Raw genomic sequence first — 26,276 nt, 5'->3', positions numbered from 1 at the left:
GTATTTGGGTAACTATTTTTTTTTAATACATCTAAGTAACGAACTTGTTGAAAATATTCACATCTAGGATTTAACCTGCTATAGCAAATCATAATGGTCATATGTGAATATTTCCAACAAGTTTGTTACCTAGATTTGTAAAAAAAAAAGATAGTTACCTAGATGTGAACATACCGAAAAATTATTTACCTTAATAAATCATTTTCCAAACATAATTTTGATCTATATACTAGAATGGGAAAACCACAACATTCAATGAGGGTATACTTGTAATGATTACTTTTCTTTATATATGGTTGTGGTATAAAATTAATAAGTTGGTTTGGATCCATTGGTTTGTAACTTCAAATAATTGTTTACATTAAAGGTGTTGCTTTTTTAAGTGATTTAGTAGATATTTTCGAATGTTCTTGCATGTTAAAGTAGATAACAACAATATCAATTAAAACCGTAAAAATCTAGAATATTAAAGTTTGGAATTTTAATATCAAATGTGATATCATGTATCCTTTTTTTGAATTGTTCATATATGAATCTGGATATAAGAATCAAGTCTTAAAAGAATCCCCGTTCCCGAGTTGTAGCAGAGAAAAGAAGAGAAGAGAAAAGAAAGTAAGGAGAGAAAAGAAGAGAAGAGAAAGGAAAAGAAATTTGTGTTTTGTGTTCCCGAGTTGAAGAGAAATGGAAGGAAAATGAAACATTTTGTTCTTTCTCTCCAAATCCTTCCAAATCGGAAGGAAAGTTAGGAGGGAAAGTGATCCCTCCATTTCTTTCCACTTCCCTCCTTTAATGAAACTCGGGAACACCAATTTCTCTTACTTTCCTCCAACTTCCACCATTTCCTTTCTTTTCTCTCTTTAAATTGAACTCGGGAACGGGGTGTAAATATAAAACAAACAAGATATATTAGAAGTGGTGTTTAGTAATAAGTCAAAAAGAAAGGTTTTAATTGACAAATAATAATCTTAAGGGACTCTATATTGCAACTACCACAATCAGCTTACGGCGCAATTAACAAGCAAACTTGTAATCACATATAGAGGGACTCGAGAGAGAGAGAGAGAGAAAGAGAGAGAGAGAGAGAGAGAGGAACCGTCGACGTGAAGATCAAACCAACAAACACTTTGAAAAACTCTGACCGCTGTAATCTCCGTCGTGTTCTTGCAAGTTTTTTTCTTCCGGTGAAGTTCATCATTTGATGCCCTATTCTATCGTGAACCTTCGACGCTTGGCGGTGAGTAGTGGTGGTGGAGGAGGAGGAGGGAGTGCCGGTGAAATTACAAGTAGTCGATTATTATTATTATGAGGAGAAACCAAAACAAGGCCAATAATGATAAACATGACAACAGCAATGGCTTAATTCCTAATTCGTTCAGATTCATTTCTTCATATATCAAGACCGTCTCTTCGAACGTCCGGTCGGCTGGAGCCTCCGTTTCTGGATCGGTTTCCGGTGATTCCTCCGATGAACTTCGGAAAGACCAGGTTTCATGATCGATTATTTAGTTGCTTGATTTCGCGTTTGTTTAAGAGTATTTTACTGTATTACGTAAGGATAAGGATTGATGTTCACCGTTTTAATACTGGATTCTGAAATTAATCTCATGTGTGTTTTTATCTACTTCGAGTATATATTGTAGAATTATTGCTTGGATTTTCATCGGAAATGGAAATTGATATAAAGGCTGAGGAATCTAATTTAGCGATTAATGAGACACTTAATTTGGATTGGGGACTAGTGGATGAGATATTTGGATCTTTCCTTAAATATAGGGTTTATTTGTTTTGTGGTTCTGGAGATGCTGCTCTTTCTATGATAGCCACATAAACAACTGCGCGGTTTCACCCTTGGAACTACAGAATCGTTTGGAAATTGGAGTTTTTCAGGGGTGTAGCAGGGGGTCACTTTAATCATATGCTTGAATTGTTTACTACTGATATGAGTAGACATGGAACTTTTATTTATACAGTTGGGGAAGTTTTGCACTTATGACAAAAAATTAAAGAGGATATAGACAAAAATCTCATTAGTTTCTGCTACAATTTAAAATGGAAAGTGAACTTACAACCTATACCTGAAAGTGAGAAAAAGGAGCTGAGGTGAGGTGACAAAGGTGATTCTTCTCTGCAGATGAGGAAGTATTAGAAAGTCAAAGCGAGTTCGATAGTCAAAACATGCATTTTGTGTGTACTTTGTTGTGGGTCCAAATAGAATTCTAGGCTTCTAATTCTCTATGTATATGGACTTAAAAAGAAATGACTTCAATGAGATGTTTTAGATTTGACTTGTTAGACATAATGCTTATGGAATGAGTGCTACTTTTGTGAATTATCATTTCAACATTAAAATCTTTAGGGTTAGTTTAAAAATAGTCCATAAGATAGCCCCCATGATGTGTTACCTCTTTTTAAAAGATTTCACGAGTATTAAACTTACTTTATTTAACATATTACGTGTTCTCTTTCCATGTTTTGCAATTTGGGTATTGTACTTATAAACTAAACAGGTTATATTGTGTTAATCAATAAGCAACTGCTGTGCAATTATGATCCTGTATGTGATCATGTTAACACATTTAACACATGGATTGTGTATACTGTATTTAATGATAAAAGTCTATTGCTTATCAATAAAAGTCCCTTCTTTTGCACTATCACCACTAAACTATTGTTTAATCGCTCTGTAACCATTGATTTTTTAGGTTGTTACAAAATATGCTGCGTATATTTGTATAAGTTTGTATTTATAAATTATAATGATAATAATCACTCAAGATTATATTTTCTTGAACAGGTACTATGGTGTTGCTTTGATAGATTAGAGCTTAATCCATCAACAATCAAGAATGTCCTTCTACTAGGCTACTCAAATGGTTTTCAAGTTCTTGATGTGGATGATGGTTGTAATTTTAGTGAACTAGTTTCAACTCGTGATGATCCAGTCACATTTCTACAAATACAGCCTACCCCTAAAGAAGCAACAACAAGTGATGCCCATGAAGGATTCAAAATGTCACACCCCTTGTTATTGGTTGTTGCTAGTGAAGAAGCAAGGGTTTCAGGTATATCACATTCACACAATGAAAGAGATGAATCCCAGATGGATAATTCCATGTATTCTCCTAGAGCTGTGAGATTCTACTCATTAAGGTCACATAGTTATGTTCATGTGTTGAGGTTTCGGTCAACTGTGTATATGGTTAGATGCAGTCCAAGGATAGTAGCTGTAGGTCTCACTTCACAAGTAAGCATCCATTATCCATTTACATTCACTCTTTATTTTTATCTTTCCTTGAATTTTTAAGGGGTTAAATGCTTGAAGAAATAGCAATGTATTTAAAAAATATATATATAGGTTTCTGCCTTTAGTTTTCTGTTATTTGGACATTATACATTGGAAAATTTAACCCAGTTAGTTAGTTATAGCAGTGAAAATTGCTTTGTGTTTAGGGGTAGATTTTTTTATGTTGATTCTTATGTGGTGTTTGGTATGATGGGATAAAGGAAGGAATGGAATAGTCCATGATTCATTGTGTAGAAATGAAAACAACCTGTTTCTTTTGCACATCGGAATGGAATGAACCATTGTTGAAGGAATGTGATTCCTTCCATTTCCATTTTGTTAATTTTCATTCCTTATTATCATGGGTATTTTTTTTTTTATCCCATCAAGGATGATTTGAAAATTTGCAGTATAGCCCGTTTTTATTTATTTAAATTTTATTGACACAGTTTTTAAAATTTATTATTAAAGTACGCTTATAAGTCTTTAAAATAACAAAAATAATATACTTTTTTTGCAACTTATTTTGGATTCAACGGGCTTTTTTGTTTTTGTAAATTAAAATTTGATAATTGTAAATAAAAAATAATTTATAAAATAGAGTTAAAATATTATAAATTGTATTTACATATAATATAAAAAATTCGTACGGAATTTCATTCCATATTTCTATTCCTATAGGCCAACCAAACATGATCATGGGATGTAGTAATAACTCATTCCATTCCTTTATCTTTCCATTCCATCCAACTAGACAGACCCTTACTAATAATATTAATATCTTCGATTTCTAATTCCATTTGTGAAATTTATGTTTAATTCGGTTCCCAACTTAATTTATTCATCAAGGAATGAATCATACTAAAAATGTTTGTTTTTTTTTTCCTAGTTTTGAAAAGGAATGTTATGGAACAATTAACAATGTTTTTTTTTTTTCTTTCATGGCAGATATATTGCTTTGATGCGGTTACACTGGAAAACAAATTTAGTGTGCTCACATATCCAATATCACAATTAGGAGGACAAGGAGTCTCTGGAATCAATATTGGATATGGGCCAATGGCTGTGGGGCCCAGGTGGTTAGCATATTCTTCCAACAATCCATTATTATCAAACACAGGGCGATTAAGTCCTCAAAATCTAAGCCCTTCGCCAGGTGTCAGTCCCTCAACCTCACCTGGCAGTGGAAGTTTAATGGCCAGATATGCCATGGAATCCAGCAAGCAGTTTGCTAGTGGACTTATTAATCTTGGAGATATGAGTTACAGAACTTTCTCTAAGTATTGCCATGACCTTCTTCCTGATGCTACCAGAGCTGTGCCTCATTCTACTGAAAATGCTAATGCAGGAATGGTAAGATTTTTCATATATTAATATATTTACTTTTTGTAAGCATCTACCTATAAAACTTGCTTTGAAATTAGAATCGTATCTAAAAACTATCTGTGCAGGTTGTGATTAAAGATTTTGTATCAAGAGCTGTTGTTTCACAATTTAGGGCCCACACAAGTCCTATCTCTGCACTATGTTTTGATCCGAGTGGGACCCTTTTGGTCACTGCATCTGTTCATGGGAATAATATCAATATTTTCCGGATTCTTCCATCTTCCTCACATAACGAATCAGGCAACCGAAACTTTGATTGGAATTCTGCTCATGTCCATCTTTATAAACTCCATCGTGGCATGACTTCTGCTGTTCGTCTCTACTTTCTCTCTCTCTTGTTTTATTTTCTTTTCTATATATAAATAAAAAACTAATTATATATAAAATCCAGCTTATTGATTATTTGGTGAGTATGGTTTTCTGTTGATTTAACAGGTGATACAGGACATATGTTTTAGTAACTATAGTCAGTGGATAGCTGTAGTTTCATCAAGGGGCACATGCCATATCTTTCTATTGTCTCCTTTCGGTGGTGAAACCGGTATTCAAATACAAAACTCCAACAAAACCAAACTCTCACCTTTTGTATCACAACCATGGTGGTCAACCTCCTCTTTCACAAAAGACCAATCATTCTCACCCCCACCCCCCATCACCCTATCAGTAGTTAGCAGAATAAAAAACGTTAATTTCGGGTGGATTAACACCGCCGGAAAGGCGGCTGTCCCGCCAGGTGTCATTGCCGCCTGTTTCCATTCTTCCGTACGCCGGAATCATCCGGAACCTTCTCCTTCTGTTTCTGTTTCTAAAGCTGATGTATTAGAGCATTTGTTGGTGTATACGCCATCTGGGTATGTGATTCAGTATGAGCTGTTGCCTTCTCTAGGAAGGGAGCAAGGGGAATCCAGCGGTTCCCCTCAAGATGAGGAGTTGAGGGTGAAGGTCGAACCCGTTCAGTGGTGGGATGTTTGCCGGAGAACGGATTGGCCGGAAAAAGAGGAGTTTATTGGTATTGGTATTGGTATTGGTGGTGCTCCGGGAAGACATGGTTCGGTGGAGGCTGCGATGGCTAATTCCGATGACGAAGACGGTGGTGTTGTGGAGAAGGATTTGAGTAAACTAAAAGAGAGATCGCGGTGGTATCTTTCGCATGCTGAGGTGCAAATGAGATCCGGGAGAGTTCCCATTTGGCAAAAGTCCAAGGTGAGAAGGGTATTTACGTCGTTTTGCATCCCATCCCATCCCACCCCACCTTTCTTTCTTTCTTTCTCTCTTTCTTGTGTGGGACAAAAATTGCAATTTTTGTCTCGTTGAGACTTCAATCCAAGTCCAAGGTGCTATTCTCGAGGATGAGGAGAGGGTATTTATGTCTTTTTTTCACAGATGTATGTTGGGCATTTTTCAAGAATGCTTATGAGTTATGATCTGAATCTGATTATGATATGCACAGATATATTTCTATGCAATGGCCCCACAGTTACATGATGATGGTCATGGTGGGGAGGTTGATATTGAAACAATCCCGGTGCATGAGATTGAAGTCAGGGAGAAAGATTTGCTGCCTGTTTTCGATAGCTCTTGTGCACTTCATCCTGCTTGGACTGATAACCGGTAGTCTCACTCGCATTAACCCCTCTTCCATTCCTTTTTTTTTTTTTTTAAATTTCATCATCCTAACAAGGGTGTTTACGTCTTTTAAACTTTTCATGCAAATGCCCTTTTCATCCTCCTAATCTTTTATCATGCAAGCGTATAGGCTTTTATAACTTTTAATTGTTTTCATTTTATTTGAAGAGTGTTTGGTGCTGGTAGATATTCTGCTTCGTCTTCCCATGGTGGTAGCAGCAATGAAAAGTTTCCTCAAGATTCCAATGGTAAAAAGATCCTTTGGTTTGATTTTTTTTATTTATCTTCTACTAAAATATACATAGTTAAAATTATACATTTCTTCTATTTGTATCAGTATATATAAAAAAATTTACAAAAATATTCAAATACAAAATGACAGAAATGGTCTCTCTTTAACCAAACTACAGAAACAATCCCTGCCTAAGTCAAAAATTATAGAAATGATCCTTCTGTAGGAAATATAGACGAAACGATCCCTGTGTAAGATAAAGTTACAGAAATGGTCCCTCTTGCCAGCAATGTGCGGGCTAAAAACCCTTGTTAACACACAAAAAACAATTCTTCCTTTAACATAACATTCATTTGATAGATTTACAAACCAAACATAAAGCAAGTAAATGTAATTCTCAACCCAACACTGTTTTTATTTATTTATTTATTTATTGTTTATTCTCTCAGGTTCAGCAACAGAAGCACAGATTGCATCTTACCCTATTCTCGCTTCAACTGTAAATAATAAAGACAGCATGAATGGGCTAACTTGTTACCCTCCTCTTCTTGATGATGACATCATGAATTCTCCATCTCCGGTTGACCGCTCAATCCCACCCGACCGAACCGTGGCCCGCGGGGTCAAGTCCTTGGAAAGCGTGGTCACTAGCGACGGTTCGAACCGTTCCGACTCAAGCATGAACAATATTGTTGATGGATATGGACACGATTTCCAAGAAGAATACTGCAACCCTTCCACTCAGGAAAAAAAAGAAATAAATGATGCTGATGCCAAAAATGGCCTCCATCAGAGGAGTAAATCCGAGGAAGATGGCGATGGTGATGATGATATGCTTGGTGGGGTGTTTGCTTTCTCCGAAGAAGGTCAGTAGTACTTCTCTTTCCTTTCCATAATTAAAAAAAAAAACACAAGCTCAAGTGTTTGGTTGTTTAATAAATAATAAATGATTGCAGGTTGATGATGGTGAAATGAATGTGGGTTTGATGGTTGTGTAACTAATTCACTGATTTGATTTGAGAGGTGAAACTTTGGGTGTTGTTTCTTGTTGGGCGACAATTCTTGGTTTTCTCTGTTTCTAATTCTTCTGTACATGATGTATAGTTGGCCATATCTCTTTTAATAGTAAAGAAGAAAAACTTGACATTCTTGTGTACATGATGTATAAATTGCATTCCTATATGAAACCTTGGATGTTTTGGTGTAATATAAATAGTATAATACAAAGTTTATTAGTTCAATATTGTTTATTAATGATTCATTTAAAACAACTTATTTCTTATTTTATCCATAGAAAATATTATTGAACATAAGAAAAGTAGATTATATTAATGTTAGAATTAGGCTAGGAAAATGACTTATAAGGGTAATTATGTTTCAAAAACATTCAAAAAAAAAAAAAACCGATCAAAGTTTGGCATGTTTAAAAAACATCATCCAACTAAAGGCTTTGCATAAAAAACACCATCGAAGAATACATTTTGTTCCATCTAACCGGTGGTAACCGGTTCTTGCGGGTTAAATGTTGACGTGGCCTAATACTTGATGACATGGCATAAATATGGGTGACATGGATAAGAGTGGGTGGCATGGCTTTAATTGACGTACTCCTTCATAAATCGAATTAGGGCATCATTCAACATTCATGAACGAATTCTTCTTCTGGTCTCCAAAATTCTTCTTCTCATCTCCTCCTCTGAAAGGAATACCATCGACTTTTTTCCCTTTTCACCCACTTTGTTCGTATTCAATCAAAGCGGCTCCAACTCCACTTGCTAATAAACTCTTTTCTCAATAATCAACACTCGATTCATCATTTTCAACAACGACATCAACTCAATTTCAACAAACCCAAATCCATTATATCTATTTTTGCAACTGTTAGGGTGATTTCTACATCATCCAACATGGTCAAAGTTATAAGGTTTTATGAACTTGGTGGTCTGAGGTATTCCTCTCCTCCTAAAACAGCAACTCGGACAATACGAACCTTTGTTGATGAAAACTCTAGGCCCTGTGCAAAAAGATGAAAAATTACACCAAACTCACCAACAATCTGGACCTGCATGAAGATAATGTCAAAGTTCATATGAGGGAAAAATGAAGATAATTATATTCTTTCTTACCCATTCAAACGATTATTAATGGCAGTGAGGTCCTTGGATAGGCTTTGGTAAACATGAGTGTTCTCTCCAACCACTTAAATTACCTGAAATGCTTAGTCCAGCTTCATCAAGTACCCTTCTGTTGTGTTTCCACTCTGTAGACAACATAAGAAAGTGTAAATCCCATAAACACAATCTTGAAAGTGTAATGGTGATGTTCTTTCTTCATATGTGTAATGTTGCACTTTTCCCCAACCAACTCTCCTTTCCTCTGTTAATTCAATTCCTTTATTAATCATAAACAAGTTATTATTGAAAGTTAAGTGTCTGATTGAAGTTTCGTGATCAATAATAGCATCTGTAACATTCTAGGTTGTAAATTGTTTTATCAATGATTGTTGATCAAAGTGTTTGACCTAATGATGCATGCGATTTCCGATTCAATTAAAGTCGGTTACAAACTAAATCAAAATTCTTACAGGTCATGAAATGGGAGGACGTTGAAATCGGAGAACCAGAAGACGTGAAAAATTCGAATGAGAAAGAAAGTCATCAGAGTAAAACTTCATTGATGTTTATTTCCGTCAAAACATCTGCAAAGCAACTTCAATATGGGGACGGTGGTAGTGGTAACAATGGAGGTCCAGGACTAACCGGCCAGCGAGAGTCGGAGTCTCGAAGATATTGTCGCATTTTCCGGTTTCCCCATGGAAGCATACTTTGAAAAACAGATACTCCCTGCAGAAAAAGTAGTACTCATCCCTTCTTCCGTTGACCCCATGGAATTTTTCCCCATTAATCCACGTACGGAATAAAAAAATGCCATGTCATTTCTTAGTTTTCCTTAATTATTTTTTTACACGTAAAAATTTTCATTTAACCTACACATGTTGGTTACTACTAGTTAGATTTGAACAAAATGTATACGATGTTTTTTATACAAAACTCTTAGTTAGATGGTATTTTTTAAACATGCTAAATTTTGATGATGTTTTTTTGACCATTTTAAAAATATACTTACCCTTATAAGTCATTTTCCCAATTAATTTCAAATGTTTTCAGTAAGTATTGTGTGCATCTAATAACTAATCAGAATAAAACAAAAATAAATTCAATAATAAATCATAAAAGGGTATAATAGTAATCTTGGCTACATTTAATTATGGTAAATATTTAAAACATTTTAATATCCTTTAAATTGGGTGAATTTGTTTGTTAAATAAGATGTCTCTTTTATTATCATCACTAGAGAAATCCCGTCTTCGAAGACAACCCTAAATCCTTCAATTGCCGACCACAAAAGCTTAGTGGCAATCTTTACTGTCAGTCCTCCACTAGTCGTTGCCATCACTCACCTCCATCATGTTCGATTTTCTGTCCAGTAAACAAGGAGGTTGTTGCAAACACTAGTGACCTCGTAGGAACCTTCTCATCTTCTTTAACTCGATGCAAGAATGAAGGCACGAAGACTAAAGACGAGCTATATATGGGTATTTGTGTGTGTATGAATATATATATATATATATATATATATATATATATATATATATATATATATATATATATATATATATCAAGATGATCAAGAAGGATTTGTAATCGATCTTGAGCATCAACTAGCATAAGTTGATTAATCCAGCATGCCTGTTCATTTCCTAGTTAGTTTAAAGATTGTTAGTGTTTCTTAAATGGCAAAGTCTTATTTTGTTATAGTCCCAAAACTTGACTTTGTAAGTTTTCTTTTTAAACGACTGGATTAACATAAAATTTTGATTTTCTTGTTCCCTAAACTAGTACATAGCTTCGGACTAAAATTTTTGCCCACCAGATGTTTGTTAAAATGCTTAAACCAAATATTTCATCCATTCATTTGTATATGATATCCATTGATAAGTCATTTGAAAATTAGCCAATGTACTTTTGTTAATATGGTTTGTGTTGGTCTAATGGCGTCTTTATTTTCTTTATTTTAGCTTTTCTTATGGTTAGTTATTCCATAAACATGATGATTTAGTTTTATTTATTTGAATTAATTTCATACTCTTTAAGAATAATCAAAACCATTCTGGAAGAATATTTATAGCATCATTCTTGCAAAATAAACATGTTTTTTTGATAGCTATTAGATTCTAAGTAATATCTTGCTAGAATAAAGTATATATGTATTCTTATAGAATATTTTGTACTGTATTCTGTCATAATTTATTTGTATAAATGCATTCAGTCAGAATGTCTTTAAGAATGTTTGTTAATAACAAGTATATGTGCTTAATTAGTAATATTAATGAGTAATGCATGTTATCCTTTCAGAATGGCTTGAAGAAGGAATCTAATATTTAATCATACAAGACAAAGACTTGGAATTGAATTCATCATCAAGTATATTTGCGAAGAATTACATTCTTATGATAATATATCACATTTTCATAAGAATAGTTGGAATCAAGTGGATTATTTGGACCATTGAAGAAGATTAAGTGAATTTGTTCAATAATCGTATATTTAAGAATTCTATTTCTTAATAAATTTACTCATTTTTGATGATATTTTGTTAGAATCTATGTAACTATATTAAAATGTATAAGACTATTAGTCTGTAAGAATATTTATTAATTTGTATTTAAGGTCGAATATATGAAGAATATGTAGAATTCTTAAATATGGTTAGTTATAAAAAATATCTGAATTGGAATTATATTCTGTAAGAATAAAATCGAAAATATTGTTACTAGTTTATGACTGTCATTCTGTCAGAATAAATTTTGTTTATTTTATAGAATTACGATATAATTAAAATTGAATTAATTTAAAAAATTCAGATTTATTAAATTAAAAGAATTACTATCCCTAAAAATCCGAAATTTTCCTTTTTTAATATAGGTTAATTGACCAAAATACCCATACGTTAAAATTTGTGTGATTATATGGTACATGTTAACCTATTCTAATATCATACACCCTCAGATCATGACCATTGATTTTATTCCATCCGTTGGTCTAGATTTATGCGTATGAGCACACAATAAATGTTAGAAACATTTGAACCTAGCCCTATATATATATATATATATAATCAATAATCGGTTTCAAGATTGTGATCATAATAGAAACAATATTATGTAAAAATTCTTAAGTTTGGCTAACTATTTGTCTCTTAGACTACCCCATTGGTATTCTATTGCAACTAGTTGTTTATTAAAGACAAAAAATAAATCTATTAAAATAATATAAAAAATAAAGATGGCAACCCATCAGGTTGATATAAAGGGCCAAAGTTGTTATAAGTTGCTATTTTTAGTTGGTGACCAAAGAGAAATCATTATTTTAGTTAAATGTTAAGTTCGGTATGGTTATGTATGGGGTTTGATTAGTAACCTTGAATCTTTCATGATATAAATTTTCATACGAGAGTTTAATGCTAAGTTTTTGTTAATCTAGGGAGTAAAGTAATAAAGATTGATTATTATAAGGACCAAACATTAAAATTTCTCAAATCATAAGAGCATCAAAATTTAAAATATATTAGTTTAAATATCTTATAAACGAAAATGATGGAAGTTTTTTAATAAAATTAAACTACATTATTTTTTAATATTCAAAATTTTGGGTCAAATAGAAATAGAAATAGAAATATATATATATATATATATATATATATATATATATATATATATATATATATATATATATATATATATATATATATATATATATATATATATATATATTGAATATTTTAATGTTGCGTCTTGGGCTTTTTGATTTGTAATCGGATTGGGCTTATCCATCCGTAGTTATCTAGAATAGTTTCCTTTATCTAGATAAGTTGTTAGGGTTTTGTTATAAATATATGCATGCATGTATGCGTATATAATAGAATAGTCGTTCACGTTGATTCTTGTAACCCTAATATTTACCTCTACGGATTGAAGTTCTTAATCGAGCTCTTCTGGGGTATTTTGCATTAATCATTCGACATATTCTTTGCAATACTTGTGTTCTTATTTACGTTCTTATTTATATTCCGCTTAGAATCATACGATCCTGATAGAACATTGTTCTAACAATTGGTATCAGAGCAGGAGATTGTGTTCGTCGATACACTTTTCTTCTGTATTCACAAATAGTTAGGGTTTCCGCTTTTATCGAAGCCGTCGTCTTCTTAACGACGACTACTCAGCTTTTGATAAAACCCTAATCTTAAGTTTACAGGTAAGATTCTAGCAGCTCACCATGTCTCATGAAGATACGCATACAAACCCTATTAACATCTCAAACAACATCGGTTCTACAACTAGAGTTCCCATACTCTACACTCAAGACTATGAAGTATGGGCTCATCACTTTGAAGATTACGTGGTTGGATCCGAAGATAATGGCTATCTCATCTGGGAAGCTATTGTTCTTGGACCGTTCGTGCACTCAGAAACAAACACCATCGTCAAGACACAGAAAGATTACAACAAGTTGGTGACAGATGTTCAGAAGATGCCGCAAGATGAGAATGACAAGATTCTGTGTAATGTCAAAGCCATGCGAATGATAAAATTCGCCTTACAATCTGACACCTTTCGGCTTGTAGGCTCATGCACAACTGCTAAGGAAATCTGGGATAGGTTGAAGGAACTATACTCAACTGATGAGGATCTGGAACACTCCATTCAAACTCTGTTGCTGTTAGAATTTGGAGTATTTGAATAGAAACCTGAAGAGAAGTTCATTCAGACCTTTGATCGGTTCAATCATCTTTTAAGTAAGATGATCAAGCATGGAATTGAAAGGAAGGTGATCGAACAGAAAGTTACATTCATGAACGGGCTCAGACTAGAATGGATGGTTGTGGTTTCTACTGTAAAGGCGCATGAACAGTTCAAATCCTACTCTCTGGCGAAACTAGTTGGGATACTGAAGTCACATGAAAGTGTTGTAACTAAGGAGGCGAAAGTGGTCTCTGGCATGGGATCGCTGGCTCTTGTCTCTAAAGGAAAAAGTGCTGTTGAGGAAGAAGAAGAGTTAGACATGTCAGAATGTGATCTTACAAGTGAGGAGTATGCTCTAATGATAACAAATCCAAAGAAATTTGCAAGAAGAAAATTTCCTACCAATAAGAACCGAAATTGGCAAGGAAGTTACAGTTCTGAGAAAGTAAAAGAGGAACCGAAAGGCTCTTCTCAAAAGGTGGAAGAGAAAAAGGAAAACAAACTTGCAGGAGACTCTGGATACGACTGCAATTACTGTCACGGCAAGAACCACTTTGCCAAAGATTGCATGTTAAGAAAGATGGCTGAGAAGAGAGAGGGTGAAGATGATGAAGCGTATTACATGCGAAAACTTGAAGAAGTCAAAAAGAAAATGACTTCCAACAGCTCGATGAATGCTCTAATTGTACAAGAAAATGCAGGGGAAGACGAGTTTGGCGGCGTAGAAGTCTGGTCAACAGATTCTGAAGACGAAGAGGTCAGAAGACCCACGCATGGAAATGCGTTTCTGGCAAAGAATGAAGGTTCTGGTGGAAAATGCTTGATCGTCACTGCTGGACCATCAACCGAAAGTGCAGACACAGAACCGAACATGACTGAGAACAAGTGTTTTGCAGCCAAGCCAGTGAGTGAGAAGATCAACGACTGCGATCGATTGATCAAGAAGGTACATTCTCTCCTTGAATCTCTTAAAATTTCCAAAACTGAATATCTAGAAGAATTAAATGAGCTAAACTTTAAATTTAACAACCTAAGTAGTAGCCTCATGCAAACCTGCTTAGCAAACTCTAACCTAACTGACCAACTCGGCAGGGTGTCTTCAAAAAGTGAGGAGAGAAGTATCTGGATTGAGCAGAAGGAAGCGAGTTAGTTAGGGCTAGGGATGAGATAATTTATTTGCAAAGAGACAATTTGAAATTATTAAAACAAAGAAATATTTTCTGTTTAATTGCTAAGCATCTTTATACTAATATTGCTCAATTACATCTTAATTGTGAAATTGGAAAGAAAATACATAAAATGATTTTGCCCTTTCTTGAATTTAAGGAAGATGCTGTTATAGCAGAGTGTGAATCAGAAGTTTCCTCTGAAGAAACATCCATGTCATATATGCTAGGTTTAGATAAGATAGAAACTTTCATCGATTCTACGGAACATAAAAGTATGTTAAGAGATATCTTAGATGAAAATGATAGGCTGAATATTAAAACCGAAACTATACAAACATTCGATGAATCAAATGCCAAAATCGTCAAGGATAATAAAATTATAATAGATAATTCTTCTGAATTTGAAACAGAGAGTGAGATGAGTGAAATCTCAGTAGAGGATGTTGTTGATTGTTCTGAGTTTGTGAAAAATGAAGCCAAGAGTGAAAAACCTCTTATTTCAGAAAACTCAGTTGAGTTTGCTCGTCTGTCAAAGGAACAGAAACCGAAACTCAAAGAAAAGGCTATGGTTTATCAGAAGGTACAGACCGTACCAAACCAAGTTTATGCTGTGACTGGAGTCGCTCACAGACAAACAATTGAATTAAGGACGATAGTTGAAGAGGATAATGCTGAAGGATGCGAAGACTATTTCTGGTCTGCTCCCATTGACAATGCAGATGAGACTGTGGGTCTGTCTGAGAGAACCACATGGAGAGTCAAAGGACGATACATACCAGAACCCATCAATAAACCTTCCAGTTTCGATATTCCCAGCACAAGTGGAACGAAAGATGTTCCTGAAGAACCATCAATGCAACCTGATGCTCCAATCGAAAGAAAAGAACCGAAAGGTCCACTCAAGAGACAAGAAGCACCGAAAGTTCAAACTAAGGAACACACCGGAACCAGAGTGGATAACAAGATAATGAAGGAAAAATCGAAGTCAAGTTTTAATGTTCACAAATCTCAGAAGGAGCTATCTGAACAGAAAAGACTCAGAAATCAGCGATATGCCTCGAATCTAAATGAACGGAAAAGGCATTGGAATTCTCAAAATCCTAACTATGAGTCTCCTAGGAAAGAATCCATGGATAAAGGAAAGCAAAAGTTAAAGGAAGATTTTGCTCCTAATTCCTATTATTCCAAATCCCAAAACCGAAAGTCAAGTCTCGGTTCTAAACCAAGTTTCGGTTCTCAACCGAGTTTCGGTTCTAAACCAAGTTTCGGTTCTCAACCGAGTTTCGGTTCTAAACCAAGTTTCTGTTCTCAACCAAGTTTCGGTTCTAGACCAGGTTTCGATCATCGAACCAAATTCAGTCCTAACACCAGATTCAGTTCTAACACCGGTTTCGGTCCCAATTCTAGATATGGATCCTCCAGGTTCCAATATAAACATAAGCGATCCTCCCCTAAACCTAAGAATCAAACGAAAAACACTAAACCAACTAATGAAGATACATTAAAATTTAAAGAAGAGAAAACAAAAATCAAGGTGTTTACTATCAAAAGAAAGGATCAAACAACTCTCGTCAAACGAACTTACTTTGTTGATGCTTCTATTGTAATTCCTTTCTCTGTGAAAAACTCACCAGGACCCAAGAAACTTTGGGTTCCTAAATCTGCTTGAAATTGCAGGTAATCAGTGACGAGCAGTTCGACGACGAATGGTATATAGACAGTGGCTTCTCGCGTCACATGACAGGAAGAAAGGAGGAATTAAGGGAGTTTCGGTCTCTAAAGGATGGCGGTTCGGTGAAATTTGGAAACAACTCCTATGGAACAATCAAAGGATACAGGATGATAACTAATGAAGACTTTTCCATCAGAAAGTTGGCTTATGTGGAGGGATTGCAGCACAACCTCATTAGTGTCTCGCAATTAGTTGTGGGCACAGGCTTGAAGGTATCATTCGATGATACAGGATCTGAGATTATAGAAAAACAAACCAAGAAAGTTCTGCTAAAATCGGCACGAAAAGGAGAAATGTATCCTCTGAATCTTAATCCTATTCGAGGGACACCAGCTATCTGTCTGCTATCAAAGGCAAACACTGATGAAAGTTGGCTTTGGCATCTACATCTATCTCACCTGAACTTCAAAGATATCAACAAATTGGTAATTGGTGATCACGTTCGAGGTCTTCCTCTTCTAAAGTTCGAAAAGGAGCATTTGTGTGCAGCATGTGAAATGGGAAAGCAAAGCAGAAAAAGCCACCCAACACGCATTAATACCAAGATCGTGGAAGCACTTGAACTGTTACATATAGATTTGTGTGGACCATCTGCTATAGAGAGTATCGGAGGAAGTAAGTATATTCTAGTAATTGTAGATGATTTTTTACGTTTCACGTGGGTTTTCTTTCTTAGACAGAAATCAGATGCAACTCCCAAGTTGAAGATGTTCATCAAGCAAGTGGAAGTTCAATTAAAGAAGACGGTGAGAAACATCAGAAGTGACAATGGGCTGGAATTCAAAAATAAGGGGATCACACACAACTTTTCGGCTCCTTATACTCCACAGCAAAACGGAATCGTTGAAAGACGAAACCGATTGCTGTGTGAAGCAGCTAGGACCATGCTCAGTTATGCCTCTCTACCTCTATACTTCTGGGCTGATGCCATTGCTGCGGCCTGTTATACTCAGAATCGGTCCCTCCTTAACAAGCTATTCTCAATATCCCCTTATGAGATTTTAAACAATCGGAAACCAAACGTCAAGTTTTTCCACATATTCGGTTCCAGGTGCTTTATCCTTAACTCTAAAGAAAACCGAAATAAGTTTGACGTTAAAGCCGATGTGGGGATCTTTTTGGGTTATTCTCTGTCATCAAAAGCATACCGAGTATTGAACAAGCGTTCCAAAAGAATAGAAGAGACTTACTATGTCACCTTTGATGACAATTACATGAAGAAGGTTCAAAGGATAGAAGATGCCTCTGGAGACATCTTTCCAGCATCTGGACAGGTCTCGGTTCCAATATCAAATCTATTTGATGAATACATTCGATTGTTCGATGAACCGGAAAAAGCAATCCATTCGGAGGTAACAACAACATACAACAAGGTAGATAATCTGAAGAAAGTTATAGACGAAGCTGCCAAATCATTGGAAACCGAAACACCTACTCCTAAACCATCACCTAGTACTTCAAACTCCGATTCAACGTTCCAGGGGGAGAATGATAACACTTTCAAACCATCTGGAGTTTCTGTCGAGGGGGAGAACTACCATTCCACCACATCTGATACTCAAACAACAGAACCAAAATTAACAAGCGAAAATCCAATCGTGGGGGAGACCCCTACTGCCGATTCTGTTGAAGACATAGGCTACACTTCGCCAGTCGAGGGGGAGAAGGTGAGAACAAGTGATAGTTCAACTAACGAAGGTGAAGGGGATAAGTCAAATGTTGAAATTGAAGTTGAAGGAGAACTAAATCCAGAATATGATCCAAGCTATCTTCCGCTAGTAAAATGGACAAAAGACCATCCCAAAGAGAAAATTATTGGTGAATCGTCTGAAAGTGTTCTTACTAGATCTCAACTGAAGGCAAAACAAACAACATTATTCTCCAAAGTGGAATTTTGTATGTTTAACTCTTTTATCTCCAAAATAGAGCTGAAAACCGTAAATGTTGCACTCGATCATTCTGATTGGGTTCAAGCAATGCATGATGAGCTCAATGAATTTGAAAGAAACAGAGTTTGGAGATTGATTCCTACACCGAAAGATGCCTCTGTTGTTGGCTTGAAATGGGTATTTAGAAATAAGCTGGATAAAGAAGGAAATGTCATTCGTAACAAGGCTCGGTTGGTTGTAAAAGGCTACTGTCAAGAAGAAGGGATTGATTATGAAGAAACGTTTGCTCCTGTGGCACGGTTAGAGTATGTTCGAATTTTTCTAGCATATGCCGCTCACAAGAACTTCGAAGTTTTCCAAATGGATGTCAAATGTGCATTCTTGAATGGAGAATTAGAAGAAACCGTCTATGTTGAGCAACCACCTGGTTTTGTGAATGAAAAGTACCCGGATCATTGCTACGTACTGGATAAAGCTGTCTATGGGCTAAAGCAAGCACCAAGAGCCTGGTATGAAACTCTTACTCGCTTTCTAAAAATGTCAAAGTTTAAACAAGGTTCGGTTGACCCAACCTTCTTTCGAAAGAAGGAAGGTGAACATCTAATGATTGTTCAGATTTATGTCGATGATATCATCTTCGGCTCTATGAATCCTAGCTTAACCGCTGAATTCAGAAAGCTGATGGAGACTAAATTTGAAATGAGCACAATGGGTCCGATTAACTTTTTCCTTGGTTTGAATATTAGACAAGGACCAGAGGGCATCTTTATAAACCAGGAAGCATACACCAAAAATCTGCTGACTAAATTTGGAATGAAGGGTGATTCAAAAGTAAAGGTTCCAATGGCATTCGGTACCAATCTGACCCCATCTCTGGAGAAATCGGCTGTAGACATAACTCTTTATCGACAAATGATAGGATCCCTTATGTATCTAACAGCTAGTAGACCAGATATCATGTTCTCTGTCTGTTATTGTGCCAGGTTTCAAGCTAATCCAAGAGAACCCCACATGACTGCTGTAAAGAATATTTTTCGATATCTGAAGAAGACATCAACTCTCGGTCTCTAGTATCCTGCAAGATCTGGATTCTTCATACAAGCCTTTTCAGATGCTGATCTTGGAGGATGTGGATTGGACAGGAAAAGCACTACCGGAGGATGTCAATTCCTTGACGGAAAACTTGTCAGTTGGCAATCAGAGAAGCAAACCTGTGTTTCCTTGTCCACAGCAGAAGCAGAATACATCGCTACCACATCATGTACCTCTCAGGTTGTTTGGATTCAAAGTCAGTTGAGAGATTATGGGCTGAGTATGAAAAAAATCCCTCTCTACTGTGACTCTGAAAGTGCAATCAGGATTTGTCATAATCCAGTGCAACATTCGAAAACCAAGCACATAGCACTAAGGTATCATTTCATCAAGGATCACGTAGAAGACGGGAACGTAGAAGTACATTTTGTTCGTTCTGCTGATCAACTGGCCGACATCTTTACTAAAGCCTTACCACAAACAACCTTCAATAAAATCTTACAAGGCTTGGGTATGATGGAAGGAGAGTTGGTACAGAATCCTCATTTTTCTCCTTAAAATAAAGACGACAAAGATAGACAGAGCGCTCGGTCTATCTCTGCTCTAGATTTTTGGAAATAAACAGACCGCTCTGTATATCTCGGCTCCGTAAATCTCGGCTTCGCTCTGTCTACTCTCATTAATAAGACAAGGTTTTGGTTATATATATTTATTATCTTTCTGTTTTTATTTTTTTCAGAAAATCTCCAAAAATCCAAAAATATTTTATCTTTCTGTTTTTTATTCAGAAAATCTCCAAAAATCTAAAAATATTTTATCTTTTTGTTTTTTTTTTTTTTTTCAGAAAATCTCTAAAAATCCAAAAATATTTTATCTTTTTGTTTTTAATTTTTTTTTGAAAATATCCAAAAATCCAAATATATATATTTTTATCTTTTATTTGTTGCTTGTTTGTTTTGTTTGGTGTCTGTTATTAATAGGTAAACACAAGAATAACCATCGAAAAATCTCAAGCAAGTATGATTTCACTTTTATACAACTTAGCTAAGTTTCCCTAGAAGCATGCTGCTGTATGTTGTCATAAAGCCTCTACGATCTCGAGTAAGCCTTAATGATTCGAGTGATACCCATCGTTTCTTCCAAATCAGGCTATTTTAACTCACTCGGTCTAGAGCTACCTTACTCTTCTCATTTAAGTGAAGAGTTTCTCTGCTATGTCACGCTTATCTAGCAGAAGGTACATTCGGTTCCTTAACCACCTCCTTATATTCTCCATCTACCTTCGGTTCACTAATGTAACCCTTGAGACTCTCGGTCCTTACCACTGAGGTTTATGGTTACACAACATCTGTGTTAATGATCTTAGATACGATTACCACGTTCGAAGTGAAACCCAAAATCCGACACCAAAAATGAATTGATGGTGAGTGAAATACTCAAGCATTAACTGGTTACCTAAGGAAATCTCTTTTTATTTTGCATGATCTTTTACGAAATCGTCTACAGCTAAGACATTTCTTTCCAAAGAGATCCAATTTTTTTTTTTTAGATTTCTGTTTCCTATAAGTCATAAACATAATATATCCCACCTACCTGTTCAATAGATCACATCGGTCTCACAGGTACCTCTACCAACGATCGGTTTTATGTTAAAACTCGATGATCGGTTGGAGGAAAGCCACCCAATGCATATGATCAAAAGAAGCCTTTCATTGTTTATTAACAAACAGTTGATCGTATTTTCAGGAAACCGCACAAGCACTTCAAGTATCTCTTGACTTTGAAGGAAGTGATTCTTGCCCGGAATCCTCTGCTTTCTGTCCTCTAAAAGAACATCACTCACATCCAATACATACTTGTTTTATTTCTTTATCTTTCACACTCTTATGCACGAAAATTAATATTTTCCAACATTCTAAATACTGATTGGTATAAGTTTTGGTTATCCGTTGTAACCAAACACGGGGTAACAGGGAATTTCAAACGGTTCGAAGATAAGATTTGGGCGCGTGAATTTGATCTGTTTCAAACCCACGCATGCTTACATTTTACTGGGATTAACCACACTGTGAAATCGCGCTTTTTCAGGCGACGTTTTAGCAATCTCATCATCACGATTTCTCTCTCCAGGCAACCGTATAAATAGGGGTGATCGTTTTATTTGTCATTTACCAAGTCTCAGATTATTTCTCTCATACAAATATTAAACTGTTCATCTTCTTCTTCGTTCATCAATGTCGACCTCATCTCCGCGCATGATCAAACTGCAACATCCTCCTTGCTTACAATCCGACCCAACCAAAATCTGATAATCGAAATGAGTCCATTCGCATATGACTCATATATGTTGCATGTGGTGGAGTGTCTTAAGTATTCACCTCTGGTAATGGCCCTAACCCTAGTCGAAGGAGTTCCGATGTCGCTACTATCTCAAGTGTACTCATCAGCGACGTATGACAAGAATAAGGATCGCATCTACTTCAGTATTCATGATAAGAAATCCTCGATTTCAAAGACGAAGTTTTGTTCCCTTTTAGGGCTCGCAGTTGATTCCTCCACCATCTCACCAGACTTCATCACAATAACCCAAATCTTCACAATGCTGTACGAGATGGGGTACACCGACGTACTTATATCGATGGCGAAGGTCAAGAAGTCCTGCTTACCATCGCAGTGGAATGGGTTGCTGACCCTGCTCATCAAGGGTTTGGCGGAAAGAAGTGGTGGTTCTGATACCACAAGAAAAGGCTTTCTCACCATTCTCTATGGTATATATAACGGGATCAATCTTGATGATGGCATGATAATCTGGTCCCAAGTGGTGCAGAGTTTGAATACCACAACCCGTCACTCAGAGATTTCATGTGGCCATTTCTGGACTGTGATTACAAGAAAATCCATGGATTCTTTGGAGATTCCGGTTATGAAAGACGCTCTTCTTGCCTCTATCGCTTCATTTCACACCACGAAGATTATTTTATCTGATCCACGTAAGTTTCCTCATTATGGATCAATTCCTGAATCAATGTACAGGTGTGTCACAGCATAGAGCACGGTGATGGAAGATTACAGAAAATTGTCTCCAGTTGGTCCGAGGGTCTTGTCTGCAAAACAACAAGCTGCACTAGATGCTTTGGAACAACCTGCTTCTAGAGGCAAGCGGGTGGTGAAAACAGAGAAAGAAGAAGCAAAGGAGAAAAAGCCGAAAATTTCAAAGAGAAAGGCTGGTGAGGAAGCTTCTTCTCAAACAAAGCCGAAGAAGATTAAAAAGATGGCTAAAAGGCCCAAGAGAAATTTGTCTCCTGAACCTGAAACCATTGAAGATCAAGAAGCAGAAACTGAGAATCCTCCAATCTTCACCAGAGAGCCTACACCACCGAGATCTACAACCCCACCTCCATCTCCTAAAGATACTCACATTCCTACTCCACCAGTCTCTCCCGAAACTACTAGACTTCCATCTCCTTAACCCACAAAAATTTCCACTCCAACCCAATCACCAAAACAGAAAGCTCCACTTTCTGTTCCCACAGATATACCAACCCTTCCCATTGAAACTTCTTCTCTACCAACTTCAACTACCCATATCTCTGTTCCTATCTCTACTACACCCATCTCAACTCCTCTTGCAACAGAATCCATCACCACCACCATTCCCCAAATCCCAGTAGAAGTCAATGTATCTGATACAGGGACTACTACTGTGATTGATCCACCTGTTTCTAAACCACCATCTCCCACTCCATCTTCTAACTCTGGTGCTACTTTAGGAGGAGATGACGAATAGTATGATTCATTATACTTTATTCCTTACCGGATTCCAACTGATACTGATGCTGATGCTCCTGCCAATAATCAACAACTTCAAGACATTAACGAAAAGCTTGACCGACTGCTTGCAGACAGTAAAGCTTATAGCGGGGTTGTCATGAAAGCTTTTGTGGAGACTGCTGTTCAGCAATATACTGAAGCCATTGACCAATCTACTGCTGCAGTTAACAAGTCCACAACTTCATGTTCCCAGGCCACAGAGAAGGTTACTGAGGTTGTTCATACAACTCAGATTTTCCTTGATTCTCTCAAAGCTCATGCTGATACTAATGCAGCAAAATATCAAGCTTCTGTGGACTCCTTTTCCCACACTCTTCAAGAATAAACTACCAAGTTTGATGCCCTTCGTGCTGATCTCAAAACAGAATCCACATCTTTTCTTTAATCCTTGGATTCTCGTTTTGCTACTTTAACTGCAGAAAGCACATTGAAGGAGGATTTGATCAAACACCAGGCAACTATTGAGCTACAGAAAGTACACCTGGCCCAGGCTGAAAAGGAGATCTCTCTGCTCAAGACTCAACGGGCTGTCTTTCAAAGTTGTGCTGGTGATGTGAAGAATATGTTGACTGCTCTTCTCAAAGCCCATGATCCGATTCTAACTTTGACTATTCGGAAGCATCTCCAAACTAAACTTCTTCCTACCATTTCTCTTCTTAGTGAAATGAAAGGTGTCTCGGAGAAAGTCTTTCTTCCGAAACAAGGGGGAGAGGAGAGTAAAGTCAAAACAAAACCGAAGGTTAATGTAGCTTCGGTTTCTGGAAAGAAAATTCTAGACGACAGTGACTCTGATCCTGAAGAGACTATTGTCGAAGCTCTCAAGAGAAAGAAACGAGACAGAGAGCTTGATGATACTCTGAAGGTGGAAAAAGAGGCTGAAGAGAAGGATAAAAAGAGTAAAGAAGAAGAGGAGATCTTACAGTGCAAAATGACTCTGTTTCCCGAGTGGGACAGAGATACTCTTATCACCCAAGCGATTGAATTTCCTTCCATGTATTGGTTGGAACCGATTGCTTCTTTTGAATGTAAAAACTCAAAGGACTCGCAGTTTGACATGCCAATCACTAAAAGAGCATTTACTTATCATTGCTTTGAGGTCACTGCTGAGGTTCCTTTTCCCAATTTGAAGGTTGACAGGGAGTTAGTCGATTTTTATCTGAAGAACAGTCAACCGCAGTACTTGACTTGGAGTGCACAAAAGATTACAAGAGTCAAGGTACTGAAATCATCACTTGTTGGGAGATTTATGAATGTACACTTCAAGATTAACCGTGGTACTGCAAACACGGAATATTTCATCTCTCTGGCAGATCTTCCCAATCTTAATCCTCATGATTGGATTTTGCTATACAACATTTTGCTCTCAAATCAAAGAGAGTATGAGCCGATTTTGAAACATCTTAAAAGAATGTTGGCCTCCTATATCCATGAGCTTGCCACAATGGATCAGGAGATAGCAAGAGTGATGAATAAGAAGCCGACAGTCAAGCCAACATCTAAGCCCGGTGATGTAAATAAAATGAAGTTGGGGCAGATTGATTCAACCAACTTGACTGTCATGTTCACAAAGGGTGACAGACATAAGTTTCTGTTTGCATTGGTTGACAAGCATCTGTTTTCAACAGATTGTTTGGAGCATATTATCAACATCATTCATCGATGCAAGCAGAACTCACCATCAGACAAGAAGAATTTTACAGATATGCTTCGGTGGTATATAACGTTTAGACAACACGTTCTGGCCATTATACCGAGGATATTTGAAACGGTGAAGAAGCCCACTGGTGTGAAAAGAGAATAGAGTTTCTACTCCAAAGACGCAAAGAGGGGGATTGTTGAATATTTTACTGTTGCGTCTTGGGCTTTTTGATTTGTAATCGGATTGGGCTTATCCATCCGTAGTTATCTAGAATAGTTTCCTTTATCTAGATAAGTTGTTAGGGTTTTGTTATAAATATATGCATGCATGTATGCGTATATAATAGAATAGTCGTTCACGTTGATTCTTGTAACCCTAATATTTACCTCTACAGATTGAAGTTCTTAATCGAGCTCTTCTGGGGTATTTTGCATTAATCATTCGACATATTCTTTGCAATACTTGTGTTCTTATTTACGTTCTTATTTATATTCTGCTTAGAATCATACGATCCTGATAGAATATTGTTCTAACAATATATATATATATATATATATATATATATATATATATATATATATATATATATATATATTAAACAATAGTAAATCTAAAATTGATATTTTACAAATCCAAAAATTTGTAGCAATGTATTTATGAAAGAATCTCTCTCTCTCTCTCTCTCTATATATATATATATATATATACACACACACACACACACACACACAAACAAACACACATTAGACCTGTGTTCGTGCAAAACGACGATGACAAATAGTTCTTTCAACAAATAGTTTTTTTACGGGGAAATAATTATTAGTTATGTAATAAAAAATTATCACTTCTAAAAAAAATATTTACGTTTAGACCTTATATTTATATTGACTGTGTATATATTTGATATAATTAATTAATATCGGTGTGTAGTTTAAGAAATCTAAATTAATTTATATGCGTGAATTTAATATTTTATAACTATCAATTTTCTCTAAATTAAATTTTTAATAACCTTTTTTAATTCAAGTTTTTAAACTTTTGGTAAGTACTAATTATTTTTTATGCATAATTGATTTGTATAAAAAGATTTTTATCTTATACCTCTTAAATTTCAGGGTATAACTAATATGATCTATAATATATATATATATATATATATATATATATATATATATATATATATATATATATATATATAAAATTTTTGTATAAAAGGTAATATGTCTAATTAATTTTTTTTTCTATGTAAATACTAATTACTTTATATATATATATATATATATATATATATATATATATATATATATATATATATATATATAAGTTTTAAATAATTAAATTGTTTTGTTATAGAAAAAAAAAATAAAGTGTAACATCCGGATTTGCAGGTATCATATTTTAATTATTTATTTTGAGTTATGAGGAGGGACTCGACGAGTTGACGCTTAGACTCGTCAAGTAGGATCGCGATTGCTGACTGGATTAATGAACGGACTCGACGAGTCAATGGGTGGACTCGACGAGTCCGCGCTGAGGTCGAAAACACTAAATCTTCGGGCTTGTGCCCTATTTAAGGGACCTTATAGCCCTCATTTGCGGCTATTGGTCTAGAGAAAGAAACCCTAGAAAGCTTGAGCGAGTTGTGTGAGAGA

General features: G+C 35.7%; 1 protein-coding gene and 1 long non-coding RNA gene across 2 annotated transcripts; one reads left to right on the top strand and one right to left on the bottom strand.

Moving 5' to 3' along the window:
* Positions 1 to 1,036: 1,036 nt before the first annotated feature.
* LOC144998817 (autophagy-related protein 18h-like) lies at positions 1,037 to 7,768 on the top strand. The gene is made up of 9 exons (XM_078958550.1): positions 1,037 to 1,485; positions 2,795 to 3,244; positions 4,232 to 4,636; positions 4,735 to 4,980; positions 5,105 to 5,872; positions 6,120 to 6,280; positions 6,464 to 6,543; positions 6,977 to 7,393; positions 7,484 to 7,768. Exons 1-9 carry the CDS (start codon positions 1,303 to 1,305, stop codon positions 7,486 to 7,488), a joined length of 2,715 nt encoding a protein of 904 aa, XP_078814676.1. The 5' UTR covers positions 1,037 to 1,302; the 3' UTR covers positions 7,489 to 7,768.
* Positions 7,769 to 7,881: 113 nt separating this feature from the next.
* LOC144997713 (uncharacterized) lies at positions 7,882 to 9,218 on the bottom strand. The gene is made up of 3 exons (XR_013659913.1): positions 9,112 to 9,218; positions 8,654 to 8,787; positions 7,882 to 8,589 (listed from the first exon to the last, which is right to left on the bottom strand). It is a non-coding gene; the product is annotated as an uncharacterized LOC144997713 (long non-coding RNA).
* Positions 9,219 to 26,276: the final 17,058 nt, after the last annotated feature.

The sequence above is a fragment of the Lactuca saligna genome, chromosome 5, assembly GCF_052625555.1.
Source record: "Lactuca saligna cultivar CGN05327 chromosome 5, ASM5262555v1, whole genome shotgun sequence".
NCBI lineage: Eukaryota > Viridiplantae > Streptophyta > Magnoliopsida > Asterales > Asteraceae > Lactuca > Lactuca saligna.
Note: the sequence above shows the minus strand (reverse complement) of the source record. Positions and strands in the feature narration are given on the sequence as shown.

Bases quoted from the DNA above. Each gene is read 5' to 3' on its own strand.
- LOC144998817 (XM_078958550.1), top strand. From the start codon at position 1,303: ATGAGGAGAAACCAAAACAAGGCCAATAATGATAAACATGACAACAGC. The intron at 3,245-4,231 runs GTAAGCATCCAT...CTTTCATGGCAG, and splicing joins CTGTAGGTCTCACTTCACAA to ATATATTGCTTTGATGCGGT. The intron at 4,637-4,734 runs GTAAGATTTTTC...CTATCTGTGCAG, and splicing joins AAAATGCTAATGCAGGAATG to GTTGTGATTAAAGATTTTGT.